General features: G+C 32.9%; 1 protein-coding gene across 1 annotated transcript in view; it reads left to right on the top strand.

Moving 5' to 3' along the window:
* LOC129223027 (DC-STAMP domain-containing protein 2-like) overlaps positions 1 to 10,651 on the top strand; it is a 119,690-nt gene extending 109,039 nt beyond the window's left edge. Inside the window, exons 10-11 of the mRNA XM_054857591.1 lie at positions 6,704 to 7,072; positions 10,548 to 10,651. Of these exons, the coding sequence (XP_054713566.1) occupies positions 6,704 to 7,072; positions 10,548 to 10,651 (473 nt within the window). The remainder of the gene's footprint in view (positions 1 to 6,703; positions 7,073 to 10,547) is intronic.
* Positions 10,652 to 14,048: the final 3,397 nt, after the last annotated feature.

The following is a 14,048-nucleotide window of genomic DNA, read 5'->3' as shown; positions in this document are numbered from 1 at the left end:
CATTTTAAGAACCTTAGACGGGCCATTAAGTCGAAACGACCAGGCATGTTGCCCAAAAGTGCCCACTAACGTCCAATGCAGTGAAAACGACATTGCAGCAGTTTCGGTGGGAAACGCTGGAGCACACATGAGTACAAACCCACAGTACAGTTCAGACCGTTCATCGTGTGACTTGCATGGGTCAGATGTTTCATAAGTCAGATGTTTTGGACGTCTAAAACAAACTATTCGCGGATATCGGTTCAGAAAGACGACGAAGTGTGTGACTGGGATCAGGTCTAGATCCGACAGCAGGCTACTAGATTCTTCAAAGATGGAATCGACCGACTAATGTCGCAAAAGGATAAATGGGCCAACAGTTTAGGCAACTATTTTTTGTTAAAAAAATCGTTACCATTACTTTACACTAGTGACCTGAGATTTGACCCAATTTTCGTTTTTGAAGTGATAACTTCTTATGGAGGGTAAACCGATTTGTGACATAACGCGCGTAACGGTGCAACTCTCGTCTGGCATTCCTTTCGTGCGAGCATACGACAGAAGCACGCATGGTCTTGGAAATTTTGTTTCTTTACTCTCTGGGTCAGCTTTAAACGTTAAGTGATAGTAGAAAAAGCAATGAAACTAACAAAAGTGGGATGATCGTGGCAACATAACGCAATCTCCTAACGAAAGGTGGGTTTAATAATACAATATAATACCACTAACATTGTAAACAATATACAGTTGGCTCTCTGTTTGACGACGCTCTATTTAACGACTTTCTCTATTAAACGACGGCTTTTCATGGTCCCAGATGGTCTACTATGCTATTAAAAGCATCCTATCTAAGGACGCTTTCTACTTAAGGACGATTTTTTGTGGTCCCTTGAAAGTCGTTAAACAGAGAGCCAACTGTATATTCAAAACAGCATTTAATCTTTAAATTTATTTTCAAAACAAAAACATTTTTGCGATTAGTTATACTAAAAATATCTCGCTTCATTTAGGGTTTTGAACTGTAATAAGGTGTACATATTTTTAACGAACTTCATCCCCGTAGACTCCGCAACGCGGGGGTTGGGGACGACCGAGAAAACAAAAATAATAAATAAACATTTAATTTTTTCAGCACAGAGTAAAATCTAAAATGTTTCATAATCTTGAGCGTTTTTTCTGATGAACGAAATATTTAGAAACGACGCGTCATTTAATCTATTATTTTTGCGCCAACATCAAAACTTATGTTTAAAAGTAGTCTGAATGGTGATCAAAGAATAAAATTATTTTTCATTTAGAACAATTTTAAAGTCGGTTCCTTTAATTTTAAACGGAGACTTAATTGTTAATTCTGCTTCTGATCGAGCTAAAAATTTAGTATCGTTTCTAAAATCCAAATTAAAATTACAAATGATCAATAAACCAGAAGAAGTCAATACAACTCACGGAACTGTACTTGATGCAGTCTTTGCAAGATTTTTAGACAAATACAAAAGTTTCGTTGCTTGTTATTAGGGATTGCAATACCGGTATACCAAATACCGGTATTTGGAGCTATTTTGCAATTTCCTAATACCGGCATTTGATGGGGTAGAATACCGGTATTTTCGGTATTAGTTAAAAATAATAAATAGTTTTTTAATTAAAGTGTCATCAGTTGAACTAATTAGATATCTACTGTTATTTTAAATAGAAATTTCTTTTCCGACGGGACAGTTCCAAAATCAATCTATTGAAGTAAAAATTTAGCTTCAAAAGCACGAATTTATAGAATATCAATGAATAAAAGTAGCGAAAAGATTACAAAATGATATTTTCATCACCACATGGTGTGATGAATCGCACTTTTGTGAGTTAATATGAACCACATTTTTATTTTCTCCATTTCCTACAGTGAAAACAAATTTTGAGTGTAATTATGAATGCGTTTAACGAATGTGCTTGTGCTGTGAACAATTTATTCCAACCATCAATTGCAGCAAATCTGTATGAACTGTACTAAATTTTGAGAAAAATTTTTTGTTATCGCCGATTTTAGCGTGCTGTTCTGTCTTGCTATACAAATTTGTACCAAGCGACATAACATTTCCAAAGAAGGAAAGCATAATCACATGGAACATATTTTCAGAAATTTACACAATTGGAAAGAATTTCGAAAAGAAAACAAAAACGAAAAAAAAAAAAAAAAGAAACTAACATGATCAAACTCATTGTAAATTTCAAATCAAAGGGTTAATAAGGCGCAAATACAAATCTATTAAGACGGAAAGGAAAACGTTGAAGAGGATGTTAATACTCGAAACGGAGTGCCGCTAGAAGAACAGTTACTATATACATTTTTTGTAATAGTAACTGCTCAGATATAAATAATAATGATTACTACTCACAATACAAAAACTATTTGAAAAAACATACATTGAAACCTACCCACAATACAAAAGTACACAAATAACCCACCCTCACAAAAATGATCTTTTGAAAACTAACAAGTTCAAGACCGCATTATTGAAGATGAATTACTTTCAGGCAACACTACAGGTGCGCATTATTAACAGTACCATCGACCTGCGTGAATTCAGAAATAATCTTTTCAACTACAAGAAATTCTGTCACATAAATGAATTCTAAGTGACAATTAAATAGATGCATTATGTTTCTTGCTATTTCTGATTTTTCATTATGATATTTGTTTCTTCATTTTATATTTGTTCACAACAAGTAATTAATGCACATTCTACGCAAAATAATAAAATACTGGCAACGAAACATTATGTTTTTGAATGTTTTGTGGGAAATTTCTAATACCGGTATTAATACTGGTATTCCGGTATCACGCTAAAAAAAAAATACCGAACACCGGTATTACATTTTTGGTCCGGTATTGCAATCCCTATTATAGCTACCATAAGTCAATCGTTACTTTCATAGGATTAAATAATGATAATAATTTAATCTTGTGAAAGTCATCACTTCTGCCGAGCGTCCCATGAACCATTTTTTAAAATTATTTTCCTTTTATTTTTCTTTTTTGTAGAATAGTTAGAACGAAACAAAAAATAGAAATAAATAGTTTGCCATTTTGCACATCATTATGAATAAAAATAATAGCGTAATTCTAAGTATAAATAGTACAAAAGATTTATATTCCTCAAGTCTGCATATGGGTCAAGTGTCCATAGAGCTAATGAGACTTGACCCAACACTTAGGGAGACAAGACTCACCTCATGAATGTAAGAAGACTCATAGATATTGAAACAAAAAACGCAGGTTTGATGGTGTTTTTTTCTTTTTTTTTACATATTTTTTTAATAAGTGATACAGTGAATATGCAAAATATTCACCCTTTAGGTGAGGTGTTACATATATTTTTTAAAAATTAAATATACTCCATTCTAATTCAATACTTTATCGGATCAGACCCAAGCAATATTTCAGTTATTTCACTAAGTAACAACTCATTGGGCTTAAAGATTATTAGTATTTTAGTTATTCGTCAAATAAAAACAATTTTTTAGAACGAAATATTATATATTATAGTTATTCATTTAAAAAAAATCAGGTTTTCATATTCACAATATTAGAGTTATTGCATGAATAAAATAAAATCGTTAGGCCTAAATGGCAATATTTTATCGGTTCAAAAATAAAAATTTATTGGAAAAAAATCAAATTAGTCTTTGGGTCAAGTCTCCCTGCCCTAGCTAGCTTGGGTCAAAGCTCCCTAGGTAGCTTTCTTTTGTTTACCTTAAATTTATAGCTGCTTAGATTTAAGTTATATAAAACTACTGCATATCAATACATAGCTATATAAGTGACTAAAACATGTATACTTTTAAAATTAATTTCCCCCAAAACTGGAGGATAAAATTTAAAAAATCCAAAATCTTCAAATTTTACTTGAAGGGTGCAGTATTATTTAAAACTGAATTCCTTGAAAACCGCTGATAATTCTGAAATGGTTTGTCCCTGAAAAATACTGTTGTGAGACTAATCAACCATTAGTATGACTACAATTTACCCTAAATATCCTTTTCATGGAAAAAATCCTCATGGGTCAAGTCTCCCTATGGGTAAAACTTCCTTAGTTTCCCCTATATACGCCGCTTATTATTTCTAATGAAACGGAATTCCGCAGGGTTTAATTTATACAGAGTATCTCAGTTAAATGTTTCAGAACTCTTGAGAGTAGTGGGATGCATGCTGGTGGACTCGAAATCACATAGCAATGCAAGGTCGGAAATGCTTTCCAGACCCAAGAAATTTGAGACTTTGCCAGAAGTATTCTAGACTGTTCGGAATCCCATGTTCCAAAGATATAAAGCGTGCATTATAGTCGATTGAAAAAACTTGAAGCACTTACTTGGACCCATGCACCTTTTGCTTTTCTACACGTATTATTGAAAAACATTTTCACTTTTGATTTCTTTTCTTTATGGTGCTTCTGTGTACATCACCTCTTCAAGAAAGCATTTCCGATCCCGCATTGCTGTGTGATTTCGAGTCGTCAGGATGCATACTACCCCTTTTAGGAGTTCTGAAACGTTTAACAGAGGCACCCTGTATAAATTAAATCCAGCGGAATTCCGTTTCATAAGAAATAATAAGCGCCGTATATAGGGGGAACTAAGGAGGTTTGACCCATAGGGAGACCTGAACCATGAGGATTTTTTATATGAAAACTGTATTTCGGGAAAATTTTAGTCATATTATTGTCATTTAGTCATATTAATCACCCTCATCTCACACGGGAGCTCCTACACTGTGTTTTATCTCTTTTTCGGTGAATTTTCCCAGATAAGGTGAAAGTTTAACCGTTTACTCATGAATCGGCAGAATATAAGGCTCATGCTCGTTTTTGCTTGAAATTAAACCTGGAATTGCATACTTTACTGAAATCTCGTTGCAACGAATATCAATGCAATGAAATATTAATTTCAACGAAATAACTGCGCACTCGAAATTTAACTGCCCCTACATTGCTCAAATTCCGTCACAACGAAATTCCCGAAACAACGACCAAAATTTACGGTCCCTTGAAGTTCGTTAATGCGGAATTTCCCTGTGTTTGATAATGTTTTTGCGAAAAGATTACCCCCCCCCCTCTTCTTTTAAATGAAAAGCTATTTTTATTTCGTTGGTAGGAAGATAAAGCAGGCAATATTTTATTTTATTCGTTGCATATCGAAATATCTTACATGTGAATGTTAAATTTAATTTTGCATGAAAAAAAATGCAAAGCTCTCATGTAGGCTTTTTCCAGTGCTTCTCTCTTCTTACTTTCGGGTGTGGGGGGTGGGGGGGGGCGGAATCTGCAGACAAGAATATCTCCCTAGAAGGCAGCGCACTGTCAAATATTTCAGTTTCGGACCTGTTCTCTTGTAAAGTACTTTTCCATTACTGCCTATTTTTCAGCGAAGCTTCTTTCCGTGATGCGTTTTTTCTCCGAGAAGCATTTTGGCGTTTTCTAAACGCAATCCATTCATGAATTTCAGTGTTGTCTGGAGTTCTTTTTCGCGGGCACGAGCGTCGTTAAACGGATTATTCTGTTTAATGGCAGATTTCACGCTTTGGCACTTTGACTAGCTTTAATGGTCTCTCGGGGCTAACTGGAACGCTTCCCTGCTAACAGCCTTTAATCAAATCAGTGAGGTTAAAAATCGCGATGCTTCCGTTAAATTAAATTGTGTGTATCTTCGCGAAGCTAGAACAGGGAATGAGTGTCTGCTGCTTTTCTTGGCAGCTTCCAGCTGCCAAGAAGCCTCCCCTCGAGCAGTCTTGCCTAAGTATTGTTTTATTTATTTCTTTTGTTTTGAGCATTTGTTTTCATAGAGTATATCAAAATTTTTTGTGAAATTTTTGATATGTATTGCAGAAAAGAAACCTCATTAGGTACTTCCACCGTAGGTACCTTCAAATCGTCCGTTCAATACTTAATGTTGTTGATTTAAGATTATATGCTTTAAGCATGACTTAGGACTATTACATGTTTAGACAGCTTAAAAAAATGAAGAGAAAAACAAGGTTAAAGTGGAATCTAAACTATCTGACGTTCTTAAACGGAATTCTTTGTATTGATTTACCTTCTTAAGGACAATCGCAATACAATTTTGTTTACTTATTTTTACGAAGAAAAGAACGAACGAAACATTTTTCTCACAGATACCCTCTTAGATTTCCATTTCAACTCTCATAAATAAATTGTGACAGCTTTTTATGGACAAACGAAGATTTGCCCATCTTAAAGTGTATTTTGACATAAAAGAACATCAGCAGAAATATTTTTCGACCTTAGATAAATACAAGTTAAAATCTTGTATGAAAGTTAAAATTAAAATTTTCTAATGTCTCTCCAGAAAACAAAACGATTTTTACCTGTGGTCCTCTTGCATTGAGATTGCTTTTTCTTGAGCTTCATTTTTGATTTGCCATGATCAAGTCCAATTAGATTTTTTGGTTTCAACCTACTTAACTTGGTTTTAAATCGTTGAATTTGTTTTGAACATGTATAAGTACAGTAAAATCTCAATACACTGAATACAACTACAACGCGGTTGTCATTTTAATTCTTAAGTTCCGTTTTAGTTTCCATTACATTGTTTAAAGTCCATTACTGTGAAATTCCCAGTCACAACGAACAAAATTTGCAGTCCCTTCAAGTTTGTTGTAACGGGGTGTAACTGTATAACTAATTCTTCATGGTGTAAATTGTTGACTTCATCGCAGGAACTCTTTATTTAACTTGCATTATACTGGCTGTTACCCAAAGCTATGGTCTGAGACTGAGGCACATCGTTTGTGGTTGCTACTATCCGCATCGGGAGCGCATACGAGCTGTGTGGCTCTACAACCACATCCTGAAGACTCGAGGTAACCTCAGCTACTTCCTGAGGCGACAGATTCGGAAGAAGGTCTATGGCGATGATACGCTGGAAGACGTGAGTTTGATTGACAGGCTGTCCGGCCAATGCAAACTGTTTGGAAGGATTGTCAAGGCATTCGGATACGAGCGAATCTTTTGCGTGTGCTGCATGGAACCTGGCAAGCCGGACGACTACACGAATTTCAAGAGATGCAGTACTTCGGGATGTAAAGGTACGTTGCGATTTTTCTTAACCTGAAAACTTCTACCAGACATTGCCACAGCAAATGCTACCATAAGTATACCGCGACACTCAGCGGTTATTTGAACAGACGACTATTGGTCATGTTCGCGTGTCAATTAGCACCTTCGCAGACATCTAATCTTGGCCATGGCGGCCTGATCGATAGGACGTTGGGCTCGTGACTGGAGAAACCTGGTTTCGATACCAGCCGATTGAAGATCCTCCGTGTTTGCTAATGGTGACTGCGGCAGTCAAAGGAGGCGTTGTAAAAGTGGTTACATCGAGCTTTCTCCAAGTTATCAATACAAATCGATAACTCTGAGGGTGTTGAATCAGGGACGGCTCGGCTTCTGGTCTGGATAAAAAACAGAGCTACCTTATTCAAGGGGTCTTTTAAAATAATTTCAAATTTCCCTCTTGATTTTGCTTTTCCGACTATAAAACTTAGTATTTGTTGATTATTTTTCTCTTTATGTGTTTCCCTATGCTATAGAGAAAGAAATCAAATATATAAATGTTTAAATTTTATATGTGTTTTGGTGAACGAGATTCCTCTTAATATGAGATGAAGTCTTCGGGGTTTGGGTTTTAAAATTGTTATATTGGTTCGTGTTCAATTATTAAAATAGTATCAAAAAATTTTTTTTAAGCAGAATAGACATCGTAAAACAGCTCCAGTTGAGAATGCTGCTAGATGTGTCTTTTATAAAATGTATATAAGTTGTAAACGAAAGTAGAATTTGACAAAAAGAAATTAGTACCCAGAATTCGAATAATACAAGAAAAAAAATGATACAGGTACAAAAAAATCATACGTTTGGTGATGACTCTCACCAATTCAAATATTTTAATGAATGGGTATGAATAAAGCATATAGTTAATTTACTTTTACAATGCGTTTTTGGAAAGTTCACTGATCAGTAGTTATACACTAAATGATTTTCACTGTAATTTGTTTTTGAAAACAACTGTTTCTGAACAGAAAACATTCTATGCTTAAATTTGACGAGGGCTAATATTTTTAATGAATGACGTTTAAAAAGCAACACTTGTTTCTTGCGAATAATTGAATATGGTGAAGAAGAATCCTTTTGGTCTTACAGGTAATCATAGACACGTGTCGTATAATTTACACGTGTAAGATTCATCAATTAGTTAAAGGTAAATGCTGCTCTAAAGAGATAAAGGTTATAAAACACTTAAAAATACATTGTTAGTTTAGTTTTCAAGTTTCTAGTGATATTTGAAGCCATTTTCTAAGAAATTATAACAAAATGATGATATAATGTTTTTTCATTACTGAATCATTGACTTAGTAACTAGATAATTCGACTGTGTAATTAGGGTTATATGCTTTAATCATAAAATCGATGATTGGGGTGGGTAATTATAGTCTTTTGTGTTATGAAAGAGCTTTACTTAATGAAATTTAGCAAGAGTTTCGTGTTATTTCTGTCAGCTAAATATACTATCTACATGCCGCATTAATAGAATTTAAATATCTGGTTGTTTCTTACATATTCCTTATGTAGTTACAATCGGTTTTACGAAGATTATTGGATCAGCTATTATGCCTGTATTTCGATGCAAAAATAACACTGAAAAACAATTGTTAACGAATTTTCTGTTCCTTAATATGCTTCCGTGTTTCTTATAGATTTCAAGGTGCTGAAAAAGAATATGTTTTCAAAAAATTTCTATCACCCTCCAAGTTTGAGAAATTTCATTTATACGTTTTGGATTATATAGGCTATCTTATAGCAGTTTTTTTAATATGCATTTAATCCATAGACACGTATTTTGTTACTCATTATAGCGATATAACATGTAACAAGAGCAGGGACGGATACAGGCTACCATTTTAGGAGGGGGGGGGGGGCATGCTAAAGAATACCCCTCCTCCAAACGAATCTACGGTTTTGGGGGCGAAAAATTTCTGAGAATGTTTGGGAGTAAAAAGCACGAAATCGGTCATGAATAGGGCTCCTGAAAAGCATAAACGTTGCAAATCAATATCATAACCAATGAAAGAAGAAATTTAAAAACTTTACTTTCAAAAATAATGAATTGAAAAGACAACTGAATCTTGAAAACACAGTATTACTTCATAATGGAAATGCTCTGCCATCGGTTCCAATAGCTTATTCTTGCATAATGAAAGAATCTTACGAAAATATGAAAATATTGTTTCATGAAGTTGACTACCATCATTATTTTAGCATATCTGCAGTTTTTAAAGTAATTGCCTTTCTCATTGGTCAGCAACTCGAGTATACAAAATACTGCAATTTTCTGGGCGAGTGGGACAGCAGGGAAAAACATGAACATTACATCAAAAAGAAAGGACCAGAGCGTAAACAATGCATTGCAGATGAAAAAAAAAAAAAAACATAATGTTTCTCTAATCGATTAAAAAAAAAATATTCTCTCAACTTTACACATTAAGTTGGGATTGACGAAGAATTTCGTTAAAGCAATGGATAAAGAAAGGTGTGGATTTGCTGGAACAGTTCCCACCACGCACTTATGCAAAAAATTAAGAGGGTATTTTCACTGACCCATAAATAAGAAAGCGAAAGACCAAAATTTTGAAACTAGTTTAGGTGATTAAGGAAAAACGGCATGGATTTATTTTAAAAAAAAATGTTTTGACACAATTCTTAAGAAAGAATAAGTCCTAACTATGAAAAATTAATTAATGGCATGTTGAAAAGTTACAAAAAATTCGGATGTTTAATATCATTGAAAACTTATTTTTTGGCGTCTTATTTAAATTTTTCCACCGAAAGTATGGGAACTGTGAGCGACAAGCATGAGAAGCGCTTCCACCACATTATTTTTGCAATTGAAGTGCGATATCCGATGTCAAGGAAGTTTACTCCTAATATGCTCAAGATTACTGTTGGAATCTTATAAGAGAAGTTTGTAATAGCACCTATAAGAGAACATCCGCAGTTAAGGTATTTACAGCTACATAAAGTATGAAATTTGAGAATATTTTTAAGAGAAGCATTATTTTTTCATCAAAAATCTCTTTCATTCTTCTACAACTCTTTAAACAATATATATTTTTTGTATTTTATATTAGTTTACAGCTTTGTAATTATTTATATAAAATGGAAAATGACAAAAATATTGTACATCTGTTGAATAAATGTCATTAAATTGAGATTTTGAAGATTTTGGATTTTTCAAACATCTGTGGGTGATGAAACATTTCTATTGCCATATTCGTTTTCAGCACCCCACAAAATATAAAAGTCACAGAGAAACAGAAACCTTGTTTACCAGTGTAATTAATAGTTTTTCATCAAAGTTTTAATTTTGTGTTTTATTTTCAAGGATAATTCGAAATTTACTAATAATATGTTAGTGGTATTTTTTATTTTCTTAAAAAAATCTAATTTTTTTTGGAAATCTGGAAGTATTTGAGTCATGACACTGCGTTTTTTCCATTGTTTCAGGCATCTACTGTTATGCTTGCTTTGCAGATATCAATAACATGTGTACACTATGTATGAAACCTGTGGATTATGGTGATTTGTCTGATTTTAGCGAAGAAAGGTAAGGTTATTACGTTGTTCTTATTTGTGCACAATTGAGGAACAGCCGCCTTCCTTGTCCAGATGTGTACTGTAGAAGTCGGAATCACCAAATCACAGTACAGTTGAAAAAGTGAAACAGGACCCCAAATTGCCAGTCTAGCTAGCACACGACAACAACAACAATTGAAGAACACATGAAGTGATATCGTTGTAGAAATGGCGATTTTAGTTTGCTGTGTCGATAGCTTTGTTTTTCAAATGATTTAAGAATTATGAGAAGCGTGAAAGGTACACCCAATGAAATATGTTCCGACAACATGAAACTAATGCTAAAATATCTAAAGTGTAATGACTACTTATGTTCCGTGCTTGTATTACTATTTCAAAGTTGAAAGAAATTACTAAATTTTCTTTAACTGGCAAGTTAATGAAAGTGTTTAATTGGTATTAATTGAAATTTATTCATCTTAATAAAGCCTACTTCGCTTTTTTCAAAGTACGGTTAGGTGAGTAAGCAATTATTAATTAACTGGTTTTTCGTACAAAATACAAATAATTCTCATAAATAAATTTTTGATGGAAAGATATTTTCATTCTTATCATTTTTGAAATCTATGACCACGTTTTAGACAACAAAATCAGAATGTGTGTGACATGCAAAACATACTCCAGAGTCTGATTTCAAGCTTCAAAACGATACCGTTAACTTAGTTCTTAGAGTATTAACAAATTTAAAATGGGACATAATTTTAAATTAAAGTCGAACATGAATTCTCCAAATAATTTCATTCTCTAAATTGTATGATAGTGGACGATTGTCTCTTTAAGTAAAATTTAGACTTACAAGAACAAATTATATTAACGCCCAAATATTTCGCCGGTTCGATTAATTCACAGCAAGGAAGGGGAAGATGGGACACGACGCAGAAATATAATTTCTAAATCAATCCAGTTTACATTTTGTGAGTTAAGAGCTGAATTAGCCGCTCTTTCCAAATGCTACAGCAAGTCAACAGTCCCAAACACCTGTTAATTAGATTTCTTTTTCAGAGATTCGAGCGAGGAAGAAGAGTTGAGAAGAGCTAGAGAGGACGCTGGCAGCGAGGAGGAGGAGAAGGAGCAGCAAAAAGAAAGTGATGAAGTCGATTACGATTATCAGTATGAGGATCGCAGGCCGTCAAGTTCAGAACAGGAGAGCCCCGAGCCACAGCGATTTAAAGATTTAGAAGCTGGTAAATCGAAACGGGAATTGGCAACAGTTGATGACTTTAGTGACAGTGAGGAGGATGAACTTAAATTATAGCAAACGTGGATAATGTTTTATTCTTTAATTAGATTCTCATTTAATTTCCATTATTTCATTCAAAATTGTTAATTAGTATCATGATGCGCGTGAGATCTTTCTGTTTTTGATTAATTTTTAGCTGTTTTAAATTACTTGTTTTAAATAAAGTTTGAAATTAAGCTGCAAGTTTATTAATTCGAAACACCGAAATTGTTTGAATTTGTGTTTCTTTTATTTTATTTAATCCTTGTAATGAAATTAGAATTTTTAGAATAGAAGGTATCTAGCGAAAGAATAATGTGGGATAATTATTTTATAAATACTTGTAAGCTGATTATGTAGTTTATGGATATGTTTTTAAAAGAGAAATAGGTAATTAATGCAAGCAAAGTAAGGAAGTGTTTATAAATGCAAAGTAAACTTTATATCGTTATTAGATAAAAAAAAAGACACAGGTACTCTTTTTTTCCTGTCTCTATAAAAAAAAACCCCTTCTCTTTTTTATTTTTAGAAACAAGCTTCTCTCGCTTGAGTTTTTTTAACAATTTTTAGAATACATAGCAGCGAATTTTTATTGCTATTATTAAAAATTTAGGTCCATTGTTTTAATGCTATAAAGCCATCTTCTGATTGAATAAATTAGTTATGCGTTGGAACTGTAGTTTGAATGAAAACATGCCTTATAGTAATTGTTAGATTATTTATTAATAATTAATAATTTATATTTAATTTTAATACTTATTCATTAATAATTTATCTTACTCCTTAAATTGTATTTTCTGAATTCTAGTAGTTTGAATTAAATGACTTTTTGAAATCCAAAAGTTCGTATTTTTGACATAAAGATTTTTTTTTTGATATTTTTGTTTAATTAAAGAACTCAATGATTCAAATACAGTCAATAGATAAATTTATAAAGACATGTTGAAAATGAGCATTATATAATACCATAATTATAAATTGCAAACAAAATCAAACATCATTTGTTACTTATTATTTGTTACTTATTACTTATCATTTACTTGTAATTGGGAAACATTAAAAACCTGTTGGTATGAAATTAAATTACGATAAAATTGTAAGAATCTTACTACTATTATATATGCGAATGTTTGTCTGTATGGATGGATGTTTGTTACTCTTTCACGCAAAAACTACTGAATGGATTTTAATGAAAATTTAATATATTATAGCTTACGCATTAGAATAACACATAGGGTAGTTTTCGTCCCGTTATGGGGGGGCTAAATTCCCCATAGGGGGTAATAAAACACGATTTTTATACAAATTCTCTAAAATTGGGGTGAAAAAATGCTTGCACATAGTAACATTATATGTCCATCGAAAGCTCTGATTTTTCTTCTGAAGATGGCACCTGTTCGAAATTTCTAAGTAGAATAAAAAACGAGTTATAAGTTTTTTAGCTCCATGTTCGAAGGCTTTCCTCAACTCAATACAGTATTTAGTGTATCATATCAACTCCCCTTCGATAGCAACAATAAATTGTTGTATCGTTGAATATTTTTGCTTTTCTTCTGACTGTTCAAGGCTTTTCTCAAGTTAAATCTTAAGTAACATTTTCGCACAAGATGGCAAATAATAAATAGATTTGGCTGATTATTTTCCATTTTAATGTAACTTTGATGCAATTAATGGGTTTATTTATTTATTTGTGTTGATTGGACACTTACTCATTATCAAAGCGACCAGCGGGAATCTCGCGAAATATTTTTGAGGACAGATTTCAATAGCTAAGGCAGATTTTTTCAACTGTCGCTGTGTTTGAAGCTAAAGACTACATAATACTGTTTCTCGGTTTTCACCATGTAACCAAAATATCGCCATTAAAAGAATCTTTAAAACTTTTGTCAAAATTTAAATAATCCGCTAACTAAATTAAACAAATCCATAAGCTGCACAAAAACTTCCATTAATTTGTCTTTCCGCGCAATTTCAAACAATCGCCAATTTTTACTTCGTATTTTGGAAAAATTTCGGATGAAAATGTTTATTGTCCAGCTCCAGCTTAGACTACAATGTTCAATAAAATAAATAATAACAATAACTGTTAAATCTTTTTCAACATGTGAAGTTTGATTTCATATTTTGGAAATTCCTCAAAATTTATGTATGCT

Source organism: Uloborus diversus, chromosome 5, assembly GCF_026930045.1.
Source record: "Uloborus diversus isolate 005 chromosome 5, Udiv.v.3.1, whole genome shotgun sequence".
In the NCBI taxonomy this organism is placed as follows: domain Eukaryota; kingdom Metazoa; phylum Arthropoda; class Arachnida; order Araneae; family Uloboridae; genus Uloborus; species Uloborus diversus.
The sequence above is the reverse complement of the archived record's forward strand: the minus strand, read 5'-3'. Positions and strand labels throughout refer to the sequence as shown.